This window comes from Diplotaxodon limnothrissa, linkage group LG13, assembly GCF_057381915.1.
Source record: "Diplotaxodon limnothrissa isolate DT_005_m linkage group LG13, D_limnothrissa_male_GT1.1, whole genome shotgun sequence".
Classification (NCBI taxonomy): domain Eukaryota; kingdom Metazoa; phylum Chordata; class Actinopteri; order Cichliformes; family Cichlidae; genus Diplotaxodon; species Diplotaxodon limnothrissa.
In genome coordinates this window covers 15097487-15124629 of record NC_140608.1, presented here as the reverse complement: position 1 = coordinate 15124629, position 27143 = coordinate 15097487, and the positions used below count along the sequence as shown (strand labels likewise).

The window sequence follows — 27143 nt, the reverse complement described above, 5'->3', positions numbered from 1 at the left end:
AAAAAAAAAAAGAGGACAGTGTATTTAATGTAGGTGCTGCTTATATGTACAAAACAGGAAATGGTTAATAATAAAGTTGAAATGGACACTTCTTCCTTTGAATCTCCCATTCAGGGCGCTTGCTGTAAACCGGGAAACATTTTTCAATGAATGGGATGGACGCTGCTACTATCAAAGAGTGTGCTGAAGGTGGACAGCTGCATCCTGAGTAGTTGTTCAACTAAAGCAAAAAAAACATGTGGGTATTGTGGAGGATATAGTAGAAGATGTGTAGTTTGTGCATCTGCTCCTGTGTGTTGCTCAGCGAGCGTGTACTGAAAGGAATCTCCACTTCAGTGCTCTTCACACTGACTGGCCAAAGGCAAGGGGGTGTGGTTTAAACTCACAGTTTAAAGCACTATAGCAAGTGGTCAGGGGTCTAATGAAAGGCGAGCACATGCAGTCTGGCACCATCAACCTTAGGACACACTACCTCTCATTCCTGATGGCTTCTTCTCCTGCTACCACTGAGAGGTAATAAAAGGAACCTGCAGAAACTCAAGAGAGCTGTTTACACTTGGATGCTGCTGGAAGAAGATATCTAATCAGATAGAGATAAGATTAAAGAAACCTTGAAAATCCAAGGGGGTTTATTTGTAAGTTTAACATAACTCGATCTACAATGAAGATGCTGAATGTGGACCTACTAGTTTTAAGCTTGTGCCTTGGTCTGGGAACTGGATTCAGTGCTGCTGAGAAAACACAATATCAAATCCAAAATGGCCCTTGCAGCTATACGTTTCTGCTGCCTGAGCAGGATAACTGCCAAACTCAGTATAACAACTACAACTATCCTGTCCAGAAGGACGGACCTACGGACAACGAGTCAATTCAGAGGCTGGAACAACTGGAGATCAGCATGGAGAACAACACGCAGTGGCTGCTTAAGGTAAAATTGTGTCACACCCTTGACATCAGTGAAAGAAATTTAAACGCAGTGGTTAAACTGTATCGCAGTAAGTTAAGAGTAATGACAGAAAGCCTCTGTAGGTACCAAAAACTGCAATGATGTGAAAGAGGACAAAATGTGGTGAAGAGCTGAAGGAGTCACCACAGGGGTGTCAAAGTGGAGATACTTTCATGCCGATCTTTTGTCCCAACGTGGGCAAAGACTAGTAAATTATTCTCTCACCATATTGCCTCTACACTTACGTGCAAGTATCAAATATACTTTTATGGGTGGAACAGATGATTATGTGAAACTTGCACATTTCACGTGGTGAATGGCTCACTACTCACCACTAGCTCTCTGATATGAGAAAGTTTTGACCAAATTAAAACAAGAACAGTTTTTTCTCTCTCACTGTGTAGTTACATAGAAGCAGTTAAAAGAAATCACAGCACCAACAACCACATATTCAACAAAAAAGAAAGAACAAAACAAAACTTGTTTTTGTAAGACTGAAAGACTCTTCTGAAAGCTCTCCCACGTCCTTAAGTTGGATAAGTGGTTGGGAAAATGGATGGATGAATGGATGAAAGGCTCTTTGAGAATCTATTTTGATTTAATGACATTTGAAATTGACACAAAAAAATGTGCTCAGTGTCTGTGAGACACCTTTATTCAACCCGGACTGACAAAGACTTGCAGGCGCAGGTGTCCACACGAGTGGATGCACACTTTCCTTTCAGTTTACTGAGCCATTACATGTTCAAGCAAAAGAAGCGAGATGTTTCTTTTCCTGGGCCTTTTCTGAGTGTGATTAATGATCAGAACGAAACAAGACGAGCCAGAAACACAAAAAGCATCTCACAGTTTGATGACACGACCCCCGTCTCGTAACATAAAACAAACCCTGATCCGTTACATGGCGCTATACTCACACAAAGACTCAAGCGCTGCCTCAGAAATCACAGCCTGTTCACAATACAAACGAACATTTATCCAAAGCCACGTCTAATGTACTGATCGCCCAGATATTTCTTACAGACTAAAGAAGATTGCTAATTAAGTATGTGGCACTAAAAATGTGGTTTTACTTGGAGCAGCGCACTTCATCTGTTTCACATCAGTCTCTGCGCACAGAAGACGACTCCCTTATCTTCATCTGTTACATGTCTGCCTCAAATTAACACTTTAGGGAGAAGAACTCACAACTCAGGTGTGAAAAAGCTGCACTATGTCATATTAAGTATTAAGGCATATACTAATATACAAAACAAACCAATGTATTTCTTAATTCTGCCATAATGAATAACTGAAAACTCACAGCAGTTGATGACACTGAAGTGTCATTTGGAAACTGTGCTGACTGTGACAATGACTTTGCTACCCAATAGCTGTAGGGAGACTTTTTAGTAATTTTAAGCAGAAATTTGTTGTGTGTATTAAAAGTGAGGTGAACACCGTCATCGCAAATAAAGTAAGAGAGACATATTTGTTCAACATCAGAACAGCAAAAGATACTCAGGCTCATCTAATCCAGCAGGTGAGAGCGTGTTCAGGCACAGCTTTCCAGAGCGCTCAAACTCTATTTTAACTCTTCATTAAAAGCTCCACTGAGAAAAATGTATGTCATGTAACCCTAAAAAACAATAAGCAGCTAAGGTGAATTGAAATATTGCCTGCTTCATGTTTGAATGAATGCCTCACAGCCCTGCCTCACTGAGGTTATAAATCTCATCATCACCTCCATCCATCAATGGTTTGGTGGATGGATGGAAGAGATTAGACGAAAAGAAAATAATCTGAAAAAACAAGCAATTCCATCTATGCAGAGGACTTCACAGCAGTCAAATAAGCATACTGGGGGTCTTTAAATAAAGTTGCACATTAGAAAAGAAAAAGTTGCAAATCAGTAGGTTTGTTGTGCTTTATTATTAGAGTGTACTCATTTCATTAATGAAAGTACTATTCATGCCGCACCAACTGATGACAGCTGGAGAAAAAATGTCTGTCACATGACTGAGGAACACAGTCATTGCCTCACTGATGCCTCTGAGGCACACAGAGTAAACAACTGATTAGATCATTGACTATCAATGGGACATCCTGCCAACAATTCAAATGACACCCTTCCACATATCTGCGTGAATCCGAGAACATAAACAAACTAGACAGCAAGAGAGGAAGACAAACAAAATCAGCACTAATTGCAGCCTTTGGTTGTTTTAGCATAAGTATTAGTAGTCAAATAAAATGTCTGCCGTTGCATTTCTGACTGATGAATAAATAACAACAGTGATTATGCAAACTAAGAGGAGATAACATCGATATTCGACTGACGCTGGTTTCCAGTTGCACACAAGTTGCACACTGTCATGAAGGATGTAACTTCTCACTCAGCACTTCCATCCTGTTTACGAGTCGTGTGACCTGATTGCCACTCAGGAACACCATGCAGGAAATAACTTAATGATTAGTCTGGGTCTAAATCTGGCAATACAGTAAGGTAGACGAGAACAAATCCCTAAATCATTAAGAAGTTTGACACGGGCAAGGTTACGTAATGTTTGACACTGAAACGAGACAGGTTTTCAGTGAAAAGGCCTCATGATGGGCAACCTTTGTAAATTTCTATCCCTGTGGTCCCATCTTAAAAATCAATCTTGGTGCATGTTTTCACTGTATTATCGTCCTATTTCCGACATTTACATTATCATCCACATTACTAATGAAATACACAGAGCACTTACATTTATTAGGGTTACAGATTATAAAAAATATATATTATCAGAGTCCATACAGTTTTAGGGAGGCAGGTGTAATGGCTCACATATTCACAAAACAAGCGTCAGGTTAGCGCCCGTTAAATCCCAGAAGGAGACACAAATCCCTTTGGGGGTTGCGTTAGGAAGGGAGCTGCCTGCTGTGGTGACCTCTTGTGAATAAGCGAGTACCTGAAAGTAGCTTTAGCTCATGAGAAACATTTTATTTAACTCCTGATTTCTTGCTTGTCCACAACCAATGAGAAACAGAATCTCTGTGTCCCATACTAATGTCAATATGTAGACCTCTGTATTACCCCTAATACACAGGATTATATACAACAAAATGACCAGGTGATGAAGAGAATCGGTAGCTCACAAAAACTGTCTAAACCTAATTATCATCGTTCTCTTTTGCAGCTTGAGAGCTACATACAGGACAGCATGAAGCAGGACATGATCCAAATCCAACAGACTGCTGTACACAACCACACCGCTACAATGATTGAAATCGGGACAAACCTGCTAAGTCAAACTGCTGAGCAAACAAGGAAACTGACCAATGTGGAGGCACAGGTGAAACTGCACATTTTGTTTATTCCTCAAAAGCAGAAATAACAGCCTACTCAGTGAAACGCTGCAATAAATATTATCGTTTGCAAGTGTTAAAAAAAATTAAGCAGAGAGAAAAACAGGCATGATGGCGTCAGTTTATTATTGTGGCTACACGTCAATGACCTTATGTGAGCCAACTGTACAGCATTTCCTGTTATTAGCACACTTGTATTCCCAGAGAAAGGGTCTATCAGTTTGTCACAATCAGACATCCGTCTGTTCAAAGACATCAACAGCTCCATTGGAGACACACAGCTAGGATCCATGTAAACAAGCTGCTTTTTGCTGAGTTCAGTTCCTCCGAACTGGGAAATTGGTGGCAAGGTCCCCAACCCCATGTGCAGTTCAATACGTAGGTTTGTGAAAATACGTGGATTCTCAGTTTCCCCTTGTTCAGGTATGTCTGCTGTATTGGAACTTGGCTGTTCTTTCCTGTCATGTTTTTTTCCATTTTAAAATGGTTATTTGTTCACAGGCGCAAACCCAGTTTAACTTGATCAACGTGACGAAATACAAAGATTCATGTCCAGATTGGCTCTTGACTGATATCTCTGACTCTTATTAAATTTAGGACTTATTTACATGTTTAAAGGTTTTTATTTCCAGGAAATTGGCTGTTGTATTAAACCTGAAAGCACAATAATATTTAATTTCATTATATCCAAAGTAAAAGAGTGTTTCATTTGGGTCCATCCAATTCTTAGGATATTGGCAACCAATTGACATAAAGACAATACAAAACATTTACAGCACAATCTCAAGTCTCAAGTCTACAGAATCAATGGATGACCTATAATGAGATATGGCTAAGACACTGTGCTTCATTTCGTTCTTTTAATTTTAGGTTATTCATCATACAACTCGGATTGAGCGCCAGCTTCTTGAAAACTCTTTGTCAACCAACAAATTGGAAAAGCAACTAATTGTCCAAACAAACGACATCAACAAACTGAATGACAAGAACAGGTGAGGAAAGCAAACAAAATGGGAAAAATTTTAAATTTTCAAATTCACTAGCAGCAGTATTTAGGCAATGAAGAAGCTACCTGCTGAACCTGCATGCTTCTCCTCAGTTTTCTAGAGAAGAAAGTAAAAGAGATGGAGGAGCAGAGGCAGGTGGAGATGAAGACGCTTCAAGAAGAAAAGGAGCAGCTCCAGACTCTGATACTGAAGCAGACGGCTATCATCGGTGAGCTGGAGCAGCAACTGCTCAAAGTCTCAACCAACAACACAGCCCTGCAGTATCAGCAGCAGGAGCTACTGGACACTGTGAACAACCTCATTTCTAACATCGCTTCTGGCACCGCTCAAGGTGAGGCAGCCCCTCATCAGGCCATTGTAACCTCTTTTAAAATGAAAGATCAAGTAGGGGGTCTTTTAAGTAGCATTTATGTCAGCCTACATTTGCTAAGGGGTCCGACCGTAGACCTTACATGTAGGCTGAGACAGCTTGACGTAAAAGTAAAAGTCGAGACCAATAGCATTAAATCAGTTAAGATGAAGCTACAAGCTGTTGCTATTTCGTTTGATTTTATACTACCTAGGCTAGCTGTTTCCCATCAGCTTAAGTCTTTTAAACTTTACGTTTTGAGACTAAAGAAACATGCAGAACTTTTATCATAATCCAAACATATTAGCTTAGCACAACCTGACAGCTAAATGCTATACAGCTGTGAGTTGTTTAAAATGAAAAAGTTAATTTCTTCTACAGGTCCTAAAACTGTCATGATGCGGGACACACCTACTACATTCATGGACTGTGCTGCCGTCTACAAATCAGGAAATACCAACAGTGGTGTCTACACGCTAACATTACCCAACAGTACAATGGAGGTTAAGGTAAAGTAGGCCTGACTGACTGTTTTCAGCTGGTTTTATGCTACATTATCATGCTACAGTCATACTAGAAAAAACAGTGGTTGGTGGGTATGGGACAAACAAAATGACTGCAACCATGCCCATTAAACTTGTTCCCTTTGAAAAGGTTGCTTTGAAGATGAGGGCAAAATCTGCAAACACTCGCAATCAATGTGTCTTTAAAACAACTTTGGAGCCTCAAGATTGCGGTAAAACAGAAATAAGACAAAGACGGTCTGCTATTACTTTGTGACTGAACAGCAAGTTGATGATTATATGCAATCTGTGACAATATGGCAGTTAACAGTGAAAAATCCACAAAACTCTTAAATTTGGTGCCATCTACGTACACAGCAAAAGCAATAAAAAGCAATTCAAGTAGACTGGAAACAGAAATTATTTCAACCAGTTGAGTCCCCTGTTGCAGATTAATTGTGCTCATTGATGCAGACTGATTGAAATATGTTGGCAATCCATACACATTTATAAATTAAGCAGCAATTATTTGCAAACCTTCGCTAATCTGTTGGAGAGTGAAGTCAGTCCCAATTGGACCATGACTGTTTGGACACAAGTTGCCTTCCTAGTGACAAGGATGTTGCCATCCTATTTTTTCTCTCGTGTGACTGAGCCATAAATGGGTAAGGCACACTTTTTTAGATCATTAAAAATCACTCACTCGTACGTCACACATGTATCAGTGCCAGCACATACTGAAAATCTTCAAAATGTACATGAACATTCACACAGGCATGATCTGACCTATCAGTTAATAAAACAGAGCATGCTGCTTTAGGAGAAATTCAGTTTTGTCTTTTAAAAAGGGCAGCGAGGTTAGCTTAAAACGTTCATTGACTTTTATCAGCAACGCGCATGCTTGAGCTACAACTGTGATCTCCTTAGATACTTTTTAAAACTTCTGACTGCACTTCTGAAACCTAGAACACATTTATTTTATCTAGGTCAAAATATAAATAAGTATGCACTGTTTACAGAGGATTATATTTGAATAAATTTTCACTCCTCTTTTTTTCATTGTGTCTGTAGGCTTTCTGTGACATGGAGACAGAAGGAGGTGGCTGGACTGTTATACAAAAACGCTTTGACGGCCGTGTTGACTTTCACCGTACGTGGCAAGAGTACAAAAAGGTAAAAGCTTCGAGGAAGAAATTCTTCCCTTAAAAATAATATTACCCAGGTTACGGCCTCCATTCCAAATCAAACAGCCCAACAGTGGTCAGATTTGGTTTGGGCCATTGACTATATTTTAAGGAGCTGGAGATTGTCTCCTCTGAGGTAATTCAAAGAAGGAACAAACCGTAATCACTAACACAGAGAAGCAATGCCCATCTTCTGTTCAGGAAAATAATAGTAGCATTTACCCCCTCACATTTTAGAGAGAGGCTATACATATTTTTCGCTCTTTGTCATTAAGTATCATATTCAATTCCACTGTTATTACAGCCAATGCCCCTGAAATTGTACAACGACAAGTAGGATACAACTGGGCTGACACTATGAATGCAAGCGTAGTTAAAACTGACATGGTTTTTTCATTAACTTCTTATTGTAAAAGTGAATATTTGTGATTTTTTCTTAAATTGGATTTTGTAAACAGATTAAATATTTTATATTCAGAGGAAAAATAACTTTTAATGTTATAGTCAAAAATGTAGCACATTCTGATCTCCCATTGGTGTACTCCTTGTTAAACTGAAAAGCAATGACTGCAGGACATTCACACAGTTTTATAACTTTTCTTTTGTGTACTTTCAGGGATTCGGAGAACCTTCTGGAGAATTCTGGTTAGGAAATGAATTTGTCTCCAGACTGTCAAATCAACAGTCCTACAAATTAAGGATCCAGCTGAGTGACTGGGAAGGAAACTCTGGATTCTCACAATACGACCAATTTTCTCTTGACAATGAAGCACAAAATTACAAGTATGTTGAAATAAATCTATCAGGCCCCAAGTGGCAAGTAATTAATATTTTGTTAAATTTCATGCTTTGAGCAGCAAAATGTTTCTGCTCGTGCAGCTCAAGTTATTAAGGACAAAAAAGCCCATCAGCAAGTTATACACTGTTACGAAAGCACTTTTGAAGACTGCTATCCTTAACACATACTAAAAACTGCTGCTAATTTTGAGCCAAGATAACATGACATAATTAAAGCATAGCCTGGAAACTCAATGAAATTAAATATGTAAATATAGAGAAGCTAGTAGCCTCAAAACAAGCTATATTCTCAACATAATGCAGCAGAGTGCAATCTCCAACACGTGAACATCAAGTTGAATCTGCATTAGAAAAGTATGGGTGTAATATTTTAAAATGTTTTCAGCTACTCTGGATGCAAACTTTTAGATCATCACAAGTATGCGTCCTTTACCTTACTGACAAACACAAGACTACTGAGTTGATTGACCTCATCACTCATCACTATCATTTATACAATTTTAACTGCTGAACAACAACTACTATTTGGACCCACTCTAGAAATGTCCCTGGATAGTGTTTCATGCTGTATAACACTATATACTTCCTGATCCTGATGTACTGGCATCAGCCCAAAGAAAACGTACTAAAGCTCTTCAGTACATGAAAAATAGGAAATACATTAAAAGCCTCAGTTTTTCAGACATTCTTTCCTGACAATAAGACAACCTCCAAACATGTTTTTGCTTTCCAATCAAAGCTGACTTCTATACCTGAAGCTTAATTTGACAATCAGAGCTTGAAATGTCCCATTTCAACACAGCTTTATTGAGGTCTCCACTCTACTCTAATTTGGTGTTGAGATCTTTTTTGCTCAGCGATGCCGGATAACTAAAAAGAAAACAGACAAATAGCATTACAAAAAAACTTCACTGTCATAAAATAAAAGTAGTTTTTTTTTAAATATTTGCTAGACACAAGTATCAACAAAATTAAATAGCGCTGGCTTCTGTTCTTCTGCTGTTAGGCCGAAGAAGTACATAAGTGAGGTTGAGCAATGCCTTTTGAGGAACAGAAATTACAGACTTCCTCTTCTTCCTTCATTTTCCCTTTTCCATTTTACAGGATACACCTTAAAGGCTACAGCGGAACGGCAGGCAAAATAAGCAGCATTGGGCAGCCAGGAAGTGAATTCAGTACAAAGGATGCAGACCATGACAAATGTGTTTGCAAATGTTCACAACTGACAACAGGAGGTAGGAACACACTACTGTAAATATCATGCCTTAGCTTGGAAAATTAAAAAATAAAAACGTGTCAATCAGTAATGGACATTTTCTGGAACAAATTCCCATCCATACAAAATCTTGGCACTTGCCCCAAAAATCTTTAAGGCCAATTTAAGGGCAGCCATCCTTTTGTAGTCGTGTCAAAGAGCACAATTAGCTCAGACTTAATCACTGATCAACTCATCGGGGAATTCAGTCTCTACAATGGCTCACATTAATAGCCTGGGAACAGAGCTTTTCCCTCTCTCTACTGATGGCTTAAAGGTCCTCGTCCATTCCCCGTAAAGTAACTCAGCTGCCAGAAGTTTGCCTCCTTCAGTACTGGGGTTTGCCAAGTGAACATGAAAACACACAAACCCTTACCCTATCCTTTTTTTCCCATGAGGGGTCTCTCACAGGGGACTCCTTTGAGCACATTATACACAATTGTAACAGAGGGGCACTGGTCCAGCAAAAAGAGAAAAGTGGGATCTGTCATTACAAGCATGAAATTGAAATAAACAAAAATGCTAATGAATGCAATAAATCTGGATCTAAACGGGGCTAAATGCACTTCTCACTATAATGTCTTTCAAAACAACACACAAAAATAACAAGTTTTTTAACCCTTTATCAGCCAAGTATTCTACAGCCTGTCAGGTCTTATTTTGTAATTTTGGCTGTATTTTGTAAATTACAAAATACTTCTTATCTTTCAGGAACCATATAAATTTTCTCTCTAGTGCAGAAATAGTTGAGGAGTTTTGCTAATGTGAAGCACACATGGTAAAACCTAGGTGGAGCTTATTTTTCTGCCGGTGCTCAGACAGCAGTACCTTGTGAATGCTTTGTGCTACCTTGATACACCAAATATCCCAAAAGCACGTCTTCACTTCATTCTGAAACCATTTGAATTTTGACTCTATCACAAATGATAATGGACGTATGGTTACTTAAATAGCATAAAATGGATCGTCTGTCAGGCCGAGGGTTAAAAAAACCCCATTAATAATCTGTCTGAAAGTTCTTCTGTATGTGTGCTGCTGAGTATGAGAGTAAGTGCTGTGTGTAGTTCAAGGATTTTCAGATGAGTGGGTGAGGAGCGCCATAAACACAAAAAACCTTAACTTTAAAATGGGTTTAAAATTTAAAAATGAGGCCCGGCCAAAATGTTCTAACTTCCACAAAAAGTAATCACTCTAAAAACCCGAAGTGGTTTCCATAAAGACATTGGGTCCGCTTTCTTTACTTAATTCTGGGGTTTTTGTTTTGTTTTTTGTTTCTCTCTGGTTTCCCAAATGGATGAGCAGTTCTTGAGAAACCTGGCATCTACCTTTTCCGGACAGTCACTTTTTAAACACGCACAGTCAGACACACATATCCTTATATAGCTGCCCTCTTCTTAAAACAGTAACTTTATGACTGCCTGCCTGCCACAGGTTTAGAGGAAATCTATGAACTTTAGCTAGAAAAATAACCTGCTTACACTTTCCCCAAATGGGCACTACGCTAGTTTCACAAGGCCATTTGCTCCTCCGGACTGGCTTCTGAGAAATCTGACAAATTTCCTCAAGCAATACTACTTTACAGGGTACATTAATGACCCCCCACCCCCAATGTAGGCAGCTCAAGCCTACATTAGACATAACTGTCCTTACAATCTGTTGTTTTGTATAATGGATCTAAACAAGCAGATTAGTTGTAATGTGTCTAAACACAAACTTACCACCTCTAAAAAAAGTACACAACAGTTAAATTAATAATGTTTTTCTATTGTAGGCTGGTGGTTTGATGCCTGTGGTCCGTCCAACTTGAATGGGATGTATTACCAAAAGGGCCAAAACGCCAATCGCTTCAATGGAATCAAATGGTACTACTGGAAAGGCTCAGGCTACTCACTGAAGACCACTACAATGATGATCAGGCCAGCAGACTTCTCGGGTTCCCTTTGAACAGTCAGATTAAAGAAAATGGTAACAACAAGACCAAAAATAAAAATTCTCAAGGGATCCAAAACACTTTGTGCGTATATTTTTATACACCTTTGTGCATCTTTCTGTGGTAGATTTTGAAATATGGAGAGTCACAGCAATACACATAGCTGTAGTATTTACAGTTATTTGAATAGTAATTAAAATGAGTTATATTAAAATATATTAAAATATCGGTCAGGCTCTATTCAGCTAGCTTATCAGATTCATTTAATTTCTTTGAATCACTTTAACAGTTGAACTATTTTTTAAAAACAGCTGCCAATGTCATTGTATAATAGAGACGATGGTACAAAATGCTGATAAACATCTGGTGAAAGTTTTTTTTTGCATTGTCAACATTTTTCAAAATGTAAATGTTAATGTAAAAATACCACAAAATGTTTCTCTTATGATAACAATGTTTTGCTATAGAGATTATATGTACATTTGTTGTTTAATTTATAAGTAGATTTTAAGGTTGGTTTTAAACTTTATCATATAAGAAAGGAGATTTCTTATTGCTAGTTATTAATTTTATTGCACATGAAGGGAAATTAATTATTTTAATATAATTCTACAGTACTGGGAATGTTTTTTAATCTGCATTTTTATGTAATGGTTCTTTTGAAGCTACAACAAACTACAACAAAGAAAAATTGGACACCAGTTAACACTGGCTTTAGGAGACTAGGACATGTAATGCTTGAGTAGCTGTTATAAACCTGATATTGAATGTTAAAAATCAACCACAAGGCAGAGAGGTTGATTCTGCATTGTAGTGGGTGACATAATAGTTAAGCATAAGTCATGTGACAAAGAATAAACAGCCTTGTGGATGCTGATCTGCCATACAGCTAAAGTGTTGTTTAAGATCTTTCAAATCTTTCTGTCATTTTATCTTTTCCACAATACACAATAAATTCTACATGCTACAAACTTGTGATTTTATTGTTGCCATTATTAGATTCAGCTGCACATTTCGGATTTAAAGCCTCAAAGGACCAATGCATGTTTAGCTACTGATGGTAATCTAGAATGAGAAAAGCCATTGAAAGATGTAGAGCAACAAACTTGACTGCAAGACGACAGTTGAGTAATGTAATAAGTAATGTATAAAAACATCAGGGAAATGACGCAATCGAGAACAGAGTAGATTTTCCAGTGTTTGCCGTCGTAAAATTTCATACAAAAATAAACCAAAAAACTATTTAAATCCATTTTTGGATGTTTGTCTAGAATTTTTCAAACTGTAAGAAATATAAAAAAGTGACTTAAGCCTAGTTTTCACGTGCTGCATTATATATAGATAAACTGATTCAGTTTGTAACGATATTTCAAGAGATATTAGACTGATGCAAACCTCCTCTTATTCTAGTAAAGAGTAGTCTTGATCATTTGATTTACACCACTTTATTGCTGGCCTAATGCAGAGACTGTAGAGGGATAGTTAAGAGTAGATCCATCACAGCTACAAAGATTTGAATTGGTATAAAAATGGCACCTGGCTACATGCTTTTGGAATAAAATAAATAAAAAATAACAAAAGAGAACCAAATTTTTATCACAAATTATCTGACAGAATAAAAAAAAACAAAAGACAATACTATTAAAATCTGTTTCTATGATTAACTGGCCACAGCTGAAGGAACACCACACCACACAATAGAGGCCACAAGAATTGAATGAAAAAGGGAAGCATGTGGTGTGCCAAATGATAAAAGGCCATGGGGATATAAAATATTTGATCTGTCACAACAAAAGCCATCAGGCAATTTTAAGAGGAAACATGCTGACATTCGTCTACATTAAGACCCCAAGTCTTTCCTTGCAGGGCAGGACAGGACAGTGATTCATGAATGGCAAGTGCAGGAAGAGGCAACATCCACAATTCACACAGGATGCTTTAGGAAAAACAAGCCTACTGTAAATGGATGACTGGCAGTAATGAGACTTAAAGCATGAGTGGAATGCTTTCTAGATTATGTTTAAGGTGCCACTAAAATCTCTAAAATATATGTCCTGGAAAAATAAAAAATATCTTTTATTGCATTTGGAGAGTAATAAATTGGAGAAGAGATTATTTAATACTGTTGAGTCATATCTGAAAAAGGCTTTAATCTCAAGAGGATTTTGAACTAGTTAAACCAATAACGATGTGAAGATAAGACGATACAGCTTTTTTTACCCTACTGGAAAAAATAAAAAGCTTTCCTGTAAACTCAATGCTGGTAGTAAATCTGTCAAAGACCCTTTTACTAGTACTGTTTGAGTAGTTCTGAACTTACCTGTGCTGCAGGAAATTGATCTGAAAGTTCATACGGCTCCTCTGGAATCCACTGCCTTTGCTCCAAAGACCAGAGTATCTACTCAAAAGATTAGAGATAAGACAGAATCACCCTGCATCTTAACTTTGAAATAATTTCAAATGTCCACGTACCCATTCAAATGAGAGGATCCAGCAGCCACGAGCTATACCCAGCAAAATATTGAGAGTCCGCCTGTGTTCCCCAGACACCACATGAGTTGTGCTTTCACAAACACAGTCAACAATTAAAAAACCACCGAGTGCTTTCACCACTTGAACCACTGTGTTCTGCTTCCTACAAGAGACGAATAATAAGAATTAGATGCCTTCTTTTACCAACTTGTTAATTAACACAATAAAATTAAAGAATATGAAGCTGGTGGTATTCAAAGAAGCACATGCCTACTTACTCAGTAGGCATGCTTGTCATGACGAGTGTTCTCAGTGCCTGCAAGAAACATGAACCCACAAAGCTTACAAGAATGAACAAATCTGTGTTCACATAAATGACAACCACACACTGCCAGTAAATGTTTGAAATGTCTGTGTTCATTGGTTTCACACCTCTTGTATTTTTCTTGGCTACTTATAATCCTTAGTGTTACAGGAACAGCCATCACATTTTTGGCAATCAAGCATAAGTGGAGTAGATACAGCGTTTTGATTAAAAATGAATATTTGGATTCATTTGTTTCTTGGCTTGTGTTTAATAGGGACACAAATCAGAGAGGAAGAGAGAAATCTGTGAACAACAATCTTCACTTTAAAGTAGCCAAGCAGCAGCTACACAAAGAGACCAGGAAACTGAAACTGCGCATTATATCTCTTTTGTGTGTAAATATTGTAATTTGATTTTTGTTGAATGATGCAGCACTGAACAAGTAAAAGAGTTTTTCTTTCAGTGACAATGCACTTTTTTTACAAACCAGCTGAATGTTTTGTAGCATTGATGCAAAAACATCAAGGCCATGGAAAGATGAAAAACACTTTCAGAGACGCTGACTACTGTAACAACAGTAAATGTACAGCCTGGTGGATGTGGTCTATTTAACCACATGCCTGGCACTAATACAGAAAAATATCAGCAGCACAAACACCTAACCACAAACAGGACCACCAGACCTTTCCTGCCACACACTGATGTCAGCCCCCACCAAGCTGGAAGTCAGGGGTTAAGGTCTGCTGAGAACAGTAGAGCCAAAACCGTCCACGAGCTGACACCATGCTGGTCAAAAAACACATTATCACCAAGAAGGCCCCTTGGGAAGGCAGTCAGTAGTTGTGTCACTATTTTGATATTGCAATTTATTTTATAGACATTAAATGACTGGGGAAAAAAAGTTGATGAAACAAGCTCATTTTAAATTCTTTCAAGCCAAGTCAAACAACTGAAAGTATGTGCAGATACTCTGAAAGTAGCCTTAAAGAAACTCTATCTTATGCAGTGGTCATGTTCTGGCACAAGTAAAGGGCAATGAGAATGAATTAGCCTCTGACAAAGAGCTGGTGTGAACCAGCAAAGCGGCAGAGCACAAACACTTGCAGCACAAATGAAGGAAATTCTTCTCAGTATGACTAGATCTCCTTGATGGCAACTATTCAGCACAAAGTTAAAATGAAGCAGTTCAGACAATCACGGAGAGATCAACTGGATCCACTGAGAGCCAACAACAATAAAACAGCCAGGTTATTACTTGCTGCAACACAGAATAATTTACATGAACATTAGTGAGGTTTACATAATATTTCTTGAGCATGTTAGAGAGTTGTTTAACCTATAATAAACTAGGAAAACGATAGGGATGATATACCAGCAACTTTGATAGGTACATCTGTTTAAACTGAGCAACAGAGTGGGGAAGAAAGATGATGAAGTGGCACTATTGTTGGTGCCAGAAGAGGGTTTACAGAGAAGGGTCGCAGAACGTGGAAATTCTCTGAGTAGGGATGTGAATTGATAAGAAGTCAGTGATTCCGTGTAATGTGCCATGTTACAAAGCTAAAACTGGTTTCCTGAACAAAATGAGTTCACTGTGCTCAAATGGCCAACACTTTCACCTGATCTCAACCCAATAGAGGACCTTTGGGATGTAGCGAAACGCAAGATTCACAACATGAATGTGTAGCTGATAAATGTGGTCAATTATGTGATGCTATCATGTCAACATGGACCAAAATCTCTGAGCAATGTTTCTAGCATCTTGCTGTTTTTCTGTGCGGTGAAGAAATAAAGCAAAAACCAAAAGCAGATCCAACCCAGTATTAGCAAGGTGTACCTAACAAAGAGACCAGTAAGTGTACATCCACAGCTTTAGTGCCTTAGACATAAAATCACAAAGTAAACTGACAATGCCAAAATATGATCTTTTAAAGAACTGCATCTTTGTGAGATATCTGAGAACACGCAAAGGTAGGAAGTGTAAGACAAAAGAAGAGCAAAGGTCCCATTAATATCTGAGTTGTATTTAATAAGTATAAGCTGATGACATGTCCAGAACTTTAAAATTATGTTACAAATTTGCAGTTTTAACCTAAAGCTGTGTAATATGAGTTTTAACTTTTATATAAGCACTTTTAAAGATAAGACAAGAAATTATCTCTGATGACTGTATTTCCCAGGACTATAGGGAGATTAATCCATCATCACAATCTTTACAAAACCAAAACAACAATTACAACCTCTTTGTAATCAAGCTATAATAAAGTTAACTAATAAAAGATCCTCCGGGGATATGACATCATTTTCATCTACAGCTTGTTGAGGTTACGAGTGTAACGAAAACACAACCCAGGTGCATTTCACAAGCAAGGAAGTTGTATGGTACCATCACAGAGGCAAAACACAGGAAACCCTAAGGAGCCGACAGTACCGTCAGTAGCGTCAAACGCCTACAGCCATGGAAGTGTATGACCTTACGGAGGAAATACTTATTAGGAAGTTACACACACAAGCGATGTTTGGTTTACTTCCTAAACTTCCTATATTACAGACAAACATGGGGAAAATAATCTTTTTGTTCTCTTACACCATGTTCCCTTTTATCTATCTATGTGACGAAGGAAGATAAACAATGGGCTGTACAAAGCCCACACTGGCTGTAAGCTGGAAGTAACCACAGCCACTAAACTAAAGAAAGAAAAGTAATATCAATGTGTGTCTGAAAGGGTTAATATAGGCAATTTAGCTGGCAACAAAGCACAACAAAGAAAGCGACTATATAAATAAGAAAATAAGAGATTTATAATTAAAACTGCAAACTCCCATACACGAGCAATATCTTTAATGACTCAGTAAACCTCCCACTGGTGGCATTATACTTGTAACATCCTGTTTTTTGCAATTGCTTTCCAATTTTCCCACAACACAGTAGGAAATGTACCGTAAACACGCATTGTTCAGTGCAAAAATAATGTCTTTCAATTAAGGCATGGAGACTAAACTGTCAAACTGAAGAGTTGAATTCAATTACACATTTAGAACAGATGTGAAGTCTTCTTACCTTTGTTTTGTTAACCATTTTCTGTAGAGTCAAGCTGACTTGCTTATTGTAATTTCCTTCAGCTTCAGTTAGGCTCTCTGCAAAACCAGCTGCAACTGTACATTCATTTCCTCTACCTACATTGGAAAACAAGACAATTTAAAACTGTGTGTGTGTGGTGGTGGGGTGGTTTTACACGAGCTATCACACAACAGGTGCTGTTTTGTATGTGTGTGCATTCATGTCTGCGCATTTGTGCACAGAAACATTAAATGAAAGCTGCAACTTTACACTACTTACTACCACATGACACTGTGCATTTTGATTTCTCTATAATTTTAACTGATCAGGCTGCCCAGGATTACAACGTGCTTACTTCATTTAGTTCCTGGACAGTAAATAAAGCACTTAAATTTAAATGATCTGTTGATCCATACTTAGTTTCTCCAGGTTTATACTTATCCTGTTGAGGATCTTAGGAGTCAGACCTCAGCATTCATTGGGAAATATGGAAACGGAGCCAATAATCTAACTTGCAACTCGCAAAATGAAACCAGAGAAAACCCACAGTGACATAGGAAGATCACTTTTATGTGCAACTTAAATCTAATTTAACTATGTGCTATATATAAATAAGATATTAGGCCTTTAAAAGTTAAACACACCTACAGATTATTATGAGAGAGCTTTCATAAAGGCCTCATTTGTTTATTAATGTTATCTTGTAAGAACCATGCATTACAAAAATGTTTAGACTGGCTGAAATAATTATACTGCAAGCCATGTGAAGCCACACACAAACCCAGGGATTACAGACAACAGTATAAACATCTGTGAAGATTCCCGCCATGTTATCAATATGATTTGTTCAGTTCATAATGAAGTGATTAGAGCAGACCAGGCCTTAGTCCTGGGTTCATTTTTAACCCAAACCCCCGAAAAGCTGAGACACTGTAAAATGTAAATAAAAACACAATGTCATGATCTACAAGTCTCATAAAGCCACATTTTATTCACAGTAGAACAGAGAAATCATCTCAAATCTTTAAATTGAGAAATTTTACCATTACATTTTTGTTTTTCTTTTAAAGTTCATTTTGAATTGTATACCAGCAACATGTCTCATAAAAGCTAGGTCCATGTATTCCACTGTGTTGCATCCTCTCTTGGTTTAATATGAGTCTATAAACATCTGGGAACTGAGGAGACCAGCTGCTGGACTTTTGAGAGATGAATGTTGTCCCATACTTGTCTGACATAGAATTCTAGCTCCTTAACAGTCCTTGATCTTCTTTCCAGATTTTGTATTTCACAAGTCAGTTCAGCACCCAGACTTTGTAAAGCCACTGTGTTGTAATAGATTGAGTATGCAGTTTGGCATCATCTTGCTGAAATAAAAAAACCTTTCCCTCACAAACATGTTTGTTGTGTGGGAACAGATTTTCCTCTGAAACTTATCTATATCCACACACCTTTCCAGATGTGCAAACTGCCAATTCCATAAGCATTAATGCACCCTTAGACTATCAGAGATGCAGTCTTTTAAAGTGAGTGCTGACAAGCCAGATTGCCCCGTTCCTCTTTAGGCCAGAGGATGTGACATCCATGTTTCCCAAAGAAATTTCAAATGTTTATTCATCAAACCACAGAATAATTTTCCACTTTAAATGAGTCCTGAATCATGTTCAGATAAGACCTTTTTGCAGCACTGAGCTTTAATCTGCATTTGTGGATGGCATGGCAACCTGTGTTCAAAGACAATGATTTCTAGAAGTGTTCCTGAGCCCATGCAGTCATTTCCTTGTTAGAACCATGCCAGTTTTAATGCAGGGCTGCCTGAGGGCCTAAAAATCACAGGCATGCAGTATCGATTTTTAGCCCTAATTTCTCCAGTAACTGGAGAAAAAGATATTCATAGTATAGCATAGTCTCCAAAACTTCAATATTCTGAAATTGGTCCACAAGTTTTAGTTGTTTTTTTTATGCAGATTGGTGACTCTCTGCCTAAGATGTTTTGTATAAAAGTTACAGACCTGTTGCCAACAAACCTTATCAGTTTAGTAGTATTTCTCTAGCAGTTTCTTTTCAAACCTCTTGTCCATTCGATGCTATTTGAAACGTGTTGCTGCATTCAAAATCCAAATGAGCTCATATCTTTCATGAAATGCAAAATGTCTAAGATCATTTTATGAGAGTGGCAAATCATTTTTTCGTTTTTATTTAATTCTTACATAGCATCTGAACTTTTTTTTTTTTTTTTTTTTTTTTTTAAAGAACTGGGGTTGTATTATTACACTTTCTAAATTCTGGCAGCCATACTACTCACTTTCCACAATCTGAGAAGGAACATTGAAATCAGAGTTTTTCTGCAGCTCTGGCACAGCTTTAAACTCGGGCAACATCGTTTGTTGGCCTGAAGTTGATGCACTTCTTCTTTCTGTTGTTTCACTTGTAGCTTTATCGATGGTTGTAAATGTTGAGGTACTTTGTCTTCGCTTTTTCCCCGTTGGCTTTTTATTAACGCTTGGACTATCCAACATAGGCAAAGATTCTTCCCCTTGATGAGTTTGGGTCTCAATGCTAGTTTCAGACTGCTGATCAAAATGTTTACCAGTGTCACTTTCTTCCAGTTTCCTCTTTTTTTGACCCTTCGGTCCAAAGATTTCACTTCTTTGTTTTCTATTCGTTGGGAGAGTATCCAAGTTAAAAGGTATTTTAATATCGCTTGCCACCGGTAGATTAAGTGACCGATGTCTTCGTTTTCTCTGGCTATGTTTAGCTGAAGAGAAATAGTCCTCAAACATGTCATCACCTCTGTCAGCCGTACCGGGGGTGCCACATTTGTGTTCACTGGATGAAGTGAAAGATCGTACCAATGCTGAAAATGACTGTTGAGCCCGTTTGGGTTTTTTCTGTCCTGAAGCAGCACCACCTTGTACAGGTGATGAGAGGCAGCTAGAGGATTCCAGAGTGTCAGGAAAAATATGGGATTTGGTCTCTGCTATAACGTTTACTTTTGTGTTTTTTTGTTTTCTTTTCTCAGATTTATTAGGTGTTAATTTAGGTGACTTTATCTGTGATTGGGTTCCTTCTTTCTGATCGTTCTTACTGTTGTCAGACTTCCTGTCCTGACAAGGACTTTGTAAAAAATCTATTGATTTGTCTTTATCCATTTCTTTTTTTCTAACCAAGGTCCTCCGTGACTTTTTTTGTTTATTTCCTTCTTCATGCTCAGGGTCAGGGCAGGCAGGCACACTTATGACCTGTTCAGCCACATGATGGTTGGGTGAGAGGCAGTCTTTCCTGTGGGACAGCTCAAGATGTTCATGGTCTCTGACATCTGTGTGTGTTCTCCCCTCTTCCTTATCAGGTGAGTAACCAAGTTCAGGAACAGAAGCACTGGAATCATCGTCTGACTGGTCATCTATGTAGGAGAAAGAATAACAGTACACTTTACACAGAAACAAAAATGTTAAGGTGTAATAGTAATAATAATAATAATAATAATAATAATAATAAATCAATTGTTTCATACTTATTTTAACCACCTTCTGTCCATTGTTTTGCTCTGCAGTGTGGCTGATTACTAATAATTCTCGCCCTTATACAAATACCGGTATGTAAATACAAAATATACGGGCAGCTGTTTGCCTTTCACACATCCAGATTGAACACTACACCCCCACAGTAATTGCCCGGAGTGGTAAAACTAAATAACAGGTGGTGAAGAGAACTGTATATATATATAACAAAATAAAAACACCAGGATATCTTCTTAGGAGAGGACACTACAAAGCAACACTGTACTGCAGTCACCATAAATCTATCCAAAGGCTCTTGATTACCCTCTTGATTACAGTGTCTTTTTCTTTGTGTGTGTTCTGTTCTTGGCAATCCAAGACAGTCAATAAAGATGTCCCTAAGGGAACAGTGAAATTTAATTCTATTCGCTGTACACAGAAACTCAACACTGTATTGGTGAATTTAATGTAAGATGTACCATTTTGTTTGCCAACTGCAGCACTATACAACAGGTTCTCTCTTACAGGTTGTTTCTGAAATCCCTTCAGACATTTCCTGTTTAATTTTAAATGAATACATTTCACTAAAACATGTACTATTGATGTTTCCAATCCTACTGATGCACTAAATGGGCATCTAATGGATACAGTCTGGCATTATAAATAGGAATCTGGCTTGAGAGCTCTTACTGTTACGAGGGAAACAATGCTGGTCTTGTATTTGAGAAAACAAAAAGAAAAACTGGCTGAAAAAGAAAAAAGAAAATAAACCATCCTGTCTAAATTCGATTACAGACCCCTTTCCTTTCTTAGCAATATACAAGCTTACTTTCTGTGTTAGGAAAGATAAATATCACACTACCATTGCCTGTAGATCGATATATCAATAACAGCACCCAGTTTTCTTACATATTAATTTGAGGACACTCTGTGAGCTCCCAAGAGAAGGCTTCAATCTGGTGGGTGAGGGAGATTCAGCCATTTGTGAAGCTGAAAGGCAGTGACATTTTCATGAGTTGGCTTCCTTTCAAAGATCCTGAAGTGTTTTAAGTCTGTCAGTCCATCAGGCTGTTCACCTGCTGCTGCACTTACCTGTGGGCGAAAGGTTTTCTCGTTTATCCTTCATGTCTTTCAAACGCTGAGCCATATATTCTGACCTTTTAAAAGCAGGGCTATAAACTATTCCATTCTCCTCGTCAATAATGATGGGTGACACGTCTGTAACTGTGAAGAAAAGAAAGTATGAAATGGCAGACAAAAAAAAATAATAATAATAATCCACTGCTGTTATAGCCTTTTACCTATTGGTTCTTTTGGAGCAAAGTCTTTCATCATCTTATCTAATTTCTTCCTCATGCGCCTGTCATTTTCAGGTGTCCTCTCTGGAGAATCTTTTGGCTGCATGCAACGATGCTACGTGAAGCAAACAGTTTTAGATGAAAATCACTGATTTTAACACACAGATTACAGTAAACACACAGGTGAACGATCAACATAAACAGGACACACAGACAGGTGATAAGAGCAACAATTTATTTATTTTTCATTAATTTTCAGTGACTTCTTGCTCAAAGGGAATCAGCAAAATAGCACAAACAGCATAACCGAACCACTCCACTCCCTGACTGGCAGGTTTTTCTTGGCTCACAATTGTCTTTGGGGATTAAATGCATAATAACAGCTGGTACACATATTTAAAATAAAGAGTGTGTTACCTTGAAACAATCAGACTTAATTTAGTGACTTCTCTGTATTTATACATCAGGATAAATAGAAATGAGAATATTCACACTTATTTATTCACACTAGTGATCCCAAATAAACACACTGCTTATTTACAGCTTACAATAAGATAAACATAATCATCGAGGTGCATCTCACTCACTTTCTTGTTCTTCAGCACAGGATTGCTTTCATCATTTAACGCTGGATATAACTTCTCATCCACACGGACGCCATCATCATAACATCTGAAGATCATTTCACAAAAAATTTGAAAAGGCACACAACACCTTAAAAAGGCTTCATGACAGCACAATAATAACAAAAAAAACAAAAACAAAACAAACAAAAACATGATGGACCCTTAAATTCAAAACTACTAACCTCTTGAGTATAATTCTTACCTTCCTATCCACAGAACAGAGACGAGATGCACATTACTTTTTTTGGCTTTTCTCCACGTTGCTGGATGACCATTTTTGAAGACTACATGTGTAACTTGCTTATTGAAGGTTTTTGATACCTGTAAAACAAGGGTAAAAGACCTGGAGTTGATTCCAACTGTTGAATTAGCTGCTTACAGGAAATCTAAACATGAGCCCCAAACAGATGTTCATGCAAATAATGCAGGCAAAGCAAAACAACCCCCCCCCCCAAAAAAAATAAAAAATAAAAAAATAAAAAAATAAATGGAAAAATGAATATTCTGGTAAATCCTTAAAGGGAAGGAATGCACTGGCCAGCTCAGGAGCATTGAAAGATCTGACCAGCCACAGAAAACAACTAATGTGGATCATGACAGAATTATTTTCATGGTTAAGAAATACCTTCTTTTTGAGGTCTTGGTGAATGGAAACACTTGAGAACAAGGTCAGCATAAGGCTTTACCCAAAAATATCTAAAAGAGCCGTCACATTTCAGGAAAAATGGAATCATTGGACAAATGAAACCAAAATTAAGGAACGGGTTATGATCCAAAGCACACCAACCCATTTGGAGGCAATGTTACAGCATGGGCGTGTATGGCTGCCAGTGGGTACCAAGTGGCTTACATCATCAGCAACCATTATCAGTGGTTACTGATGGACTGCTGGTAGATGTAGTTGGATGAATTGTGTGTGAAATTAAAAGTGTACTTAGCTACAAACCTCTTGACTGAAAACTGAAAGTCTGCACATAAATCATATCTTGACAGTTTACTTTAAAATTAACTCTGATGGTGTAAAGAGGCAATACTACAAAATTGCCTTGTTGTCTAAAAACGCATGGACCCAACTTTATTTAAACAGTCTGTAAACACAACAAACACTAAAGTGAAAATAATGTCTCACCTGAGCTCCCATTTCCAGGAGCTGCTGAACAAATGGTTTTGAGTAGTTTCCTGTTTTGTCGGCTGACCACACATCAACATAGGCAACAACATCTGCAGATACATTGAACAGAGTTGCACACTTAAACCCAAAGTCATAAACCTCATTTTGGATGTATTGCAATTAGGGCTGGGCCATATTATACTGTTCACGGTAATACCGGTATAATGTTAGGCAACGATAGGAAAATGAAATATCGCGATAGAATATGAGTAAAACGCGCATGCGCAGTGCCTTTGTTTTCATACACACATGGCCGATTGTTGAGTGAAACAGATGAACCAGAATTGGTTTGTACAAATGGTGCAACTTCAGTGATGTGGAACTGGTTTGGTGTTTGTCCGTCAGATACACGACAAAGCACATTTTTTTGTAGAACATGCAAGCGGCCGTCGTTATTGTCGTATTTGTCGGACTAAGATGCTCTTAAATCTGGGAGTAATCTGGGTCCTAAACTCAGTTCAAACGAACACTGCAGCATCACTGAGAGTTAAAAAATAAAAACTGTCTAAATTCTTTCATCTTTAATAAAACGATCTGCATTGCTGCTTTACCAGGTGTAACTATGAAGTTTAACTTCCAGGCATCCATGAAAACAAAATTTATTACATTTAAGGAGTTAGAAGTTAGCAGGAAGCTAGCGGAAGTTAGCTCGCTAGTTTCGCTAGTTACCTAAACATGATATAGCATGTTCTGACTAGAGCTGGGCGATATGAGATTTTTTCATATCACGATATGTTTTTTCATTTCAGGCGATAACGATATCTATCACGATATAAGCCAAATAACTATATTTGTAAGATTTAAATGTGCTGTTGCTCACAAGTAAAATGTGAAATAATCAGCAGCTTGTTTTTATTTAAATATTTATTTCCCATAATAAGTTCAACAGGGTAGATGTACTTAAGGAACATGAGACTTTTTCAGATAAATAAAGGCAAATATTGCAAACTACACAAAAGGCAGCCGCTAAAGCGTTTAAGTTTCAAAACAGAACAAACGAAACAGACTAAATTGTCAATTCCACTTAGAAACAAAATATTAATTCTAAAAATAAATCTTAGTTTGTTTTACAGAAGAACAGACAAAACTGACTAACTTTTGTCAATATCAAATAAACTGAGAACTAAAAGGAAATTCTCAATCTCTCCTTGTTGTATAGCTTAGCTTTTCAAACAGTTTTAACAGTTACTTTAGTCTGACAAAAGCCGAATGACGAATTAGCGCTTCCAGTCAGAGACTGAGGCTACGTCCACACGTACACGGGTATTTTTGAAAACGGAGATTTTCCGTTTTCGTTTTAAAAAATAATCCCGTCCACACATAAAGGCAGAAATGAAGGAAAACGCTGCTATGAACATGCCAAAGCAGCAGGTGGCGCTAGATTCCTAACCGTGCAGAAATGTTGGCCAATCAGAAGTCTAGAAGCCTCGGTGGGAAAAAGTAAACAAAGCTGGGGCATAGAAGCAGAACCGAGTCGTATGTGTGGACGGACAGTAACTGTGTGTATATGTAAGCATTTAAACACTGCAGAGAGTACAATTAACAGTAACAGTATTGTAGAAATTCATTTCACCGAAACAATAACGTGGCGCACAGTGTGACGCATGCACCAGTTTATTGTATTTCCAGACTTGCTTTCGGCACAATTTACAGTGCACGCTACTCTATTTTTTGTCAGACTTGAAATAGCCGAAATACCTTCACACTACGGAACTTCTATGGCTCTTCCGTTCGACAATCTCTCCGGCGTTGGAACCATCATCTGTTTTCTCTTCGGTCACGCTCGGTTGATTTTTCTAGTCGGCACACTCATTTCCTCCATTACGCGCTGGCTCCATTACCCGCTGGCTGCTTCCCAAACAAACCCACGTGCGGCTTGGCACTTGTGCTGTATGTAACAAGTCACGCGACGTGACGCTGCGGCTGTGATTGGTTCGGCTCTGCGCTACTTAATTTAGATTGGCTGACCTTTTTTTTTTTTTTTTTTTTTTAAAGAGGACAAGAGCGGCGAGGTCTATCGCGATAGCTTAATTTCTCTATCGAGTAAAAGTTATATCGCGATACATATCGTTATCGTTCTATCGCCCAGCTCTAGTTCTGACTGAGAGATTTCTGAAAAAAAATCAAACTTACAGCTCTGCTATCACTTCCAACATAAATGACAGTGACGTTTGTAGGGTTACTGAAGTTGGGCTAGCTGGTATATAATTATGTGCTACGTAATCGCTAGCGACACAGCTATGTTAGCATAACATAAACAGTGCAGCTGGAGGACGAACACTAACACTTTTACACTTATAAAAGTTAACGTGAAGGTTCCTCATGGTTAGAGACAAATGCAATCGCATGGCAGGATGCTGTAAACGGACCAAACTTCAGTCAGGAGAACAACTGAGATAATCCATCCACAATACGAGGTTAGTCATTAATATACTGCAACAACATGGGAATAGAGCAGCTGCCAGAGAATTCAACATTAATGAATCAATGGTACAGAAGTGGAGGAAGCAAGAAGAATGAGTTTAATAAAGTTTGATTTATCTGACTGCTTTGTTTCGCTTAATGTGCCTTATAATCCCGTGCACCTTATGGTCCGAAAAATGCGTACTGCACACTGCAGTTTAATGTTGCAAAGCACCTCTTTTTAACTTCAGTGGATATTATACATGGTTATGCTCAGGATATGTCAGCCCATTTCCACTGGAAATGCCTTTTGGTTAAACTTTCAGCAAGGAATTTGCATTTGCACTGTTACATTTTTATAAAGCTTTAATGTACATAAAAACCAGCTTCTTGTTTAAGTGAAAATAAATGGAAGGTTGTCTTTTTGCGCTAGTAATGTTGTGGAGTTGTATTTTGTCGCGCATCAATTATATCGTCAGTTATATCGTTATCGCAAATTTTCAAATATATATCGTGATAAATATTTTTGGCCATATCGCCCTGCTCTAATTGCAATAACACCAAGATGTGCAATACCTTTAAGAACTGAAGAGTTGGTCGTTGTGGTCATTACTGGCCTCTTTACCTCCGAAACACAGATACTAGAAAATTAAAAAAAAAGACATACTGTGAGCTTGTGACCTAGCAGACCGCATGAATTTTACTCTGTCACACTTTTAAGAACAAGAAAACTGGCTGATTTATATTATTTACAATACCGAGTCACTTGACTAACTTATTGGACTCAAAAAACAAAAAACCCCGACATTTTTTGAAATTAAAGTTTAGCTTCATCAGTCCAAAGAAATTCTTACTGTGACACAAGGAAACAAGGAAATTGTCCATCCTGGTCCATACTACATCAGAAATGTATCAATGACAGACATCATTCAAGTGTGTCAAGTGTTGAAATCAAAGCCACAAATCAGGAATACGTTAATGTAACTGATTATTTAACTATATA

The 27143-nt window shown here is 37.9% G+C and overlaps 2 protein-coding genes across 3 annotated transcripts in view; one reads left to right on the top strand and one right to left on the bottom strand.

Annotated features, from left to right (window-relative positions):
* Nucleotides 1-26770, bottom strand: part of mcph1 (microcephalin 1) — a 34552-nt gene extending 7782 nt beyond the window's left edge. Inside the window, exons 1-13 of one of the 2 annotated variants that reach the window (XM_085369436.1) lie at nucleotides 26717-26770; nucleotides 23696-23787; nucleotides 22769-22887; nucleotides 22528-22612; nucleotides 21944-22055; nucleotides 21735-21866; nucleotides 21552-21632; nucleotides 19607-20545; nucleotides 19448-19534; nucleotides 17143-17258; nucleotides 14053-14090; nucleotides 13775-13937; nucleotides 13623-13700 (exon numbers count right to left, since the gene is read on the bottom strand). In XM_085369436.1, the coding sequence (XP_085225562.1) occupies nucleotides 13623-13700; nucleotides 13775-13937; nucleotides 14053-14090; nucleotides 17143-17258; nucleotides 19448-19534; nucleotides 19607-20545; nucleotides 21552-21632; nucleotides 21735-21866; nucleotides 21944-22055; nucleotides 22528-22612; nucleotides 22769-22887; nucleotides 23696-23787; nucleotides 26717-26750 (2076 nt within the window). In that variant the 5' untranslated portion in view covers nucleotides 26751-26770. Of the gene's footprint in view, nucleotides 1-13622; nucleotides 13701-13774; nucleotides 13938-14052; nucleotides 14091-17142; nucleotides 17259-19447; nucleotides 20546-21551; nucleotides 21633-21734; nucleotides 21867-21943; nucleotides 22056-22527; nucleotides 22613-22768; nucleotides 22888-23695; nucleotides 23788-26716 lie in introns of both variants that reach the window. The other variant, XM_085369435.1, reaches the window with a different exon arrangement.
* On the top strand, nucleotides 572-11385 carry angpt2a (angiopoietin 2a). Its single transcript, XM_085369344.1, has 9 exons — nucleotides 572-928; nucleotides 4108-4263; nucleotides 5147-5268; nucleotides 5376-5614; nucleotides 6014-6141; nucleotides 7207-7308; nucleotides 7936-8102; nucleotides 9222-9352; nucleotides 11144-11385. Exons 1-9 carry the CDS (start codon nucleotides 662-664, stop codon nucleotides 11314-11316), a joined length of 1485 nt encoding a protein of 494 aa, XP_085225470.1. The 5' UTR covers nucleotides 572-661; the 3' UTR covers nucleotides 11317-11385.
* Nucleotides 26771-27143: the final 373 nt, after the last annotated feature.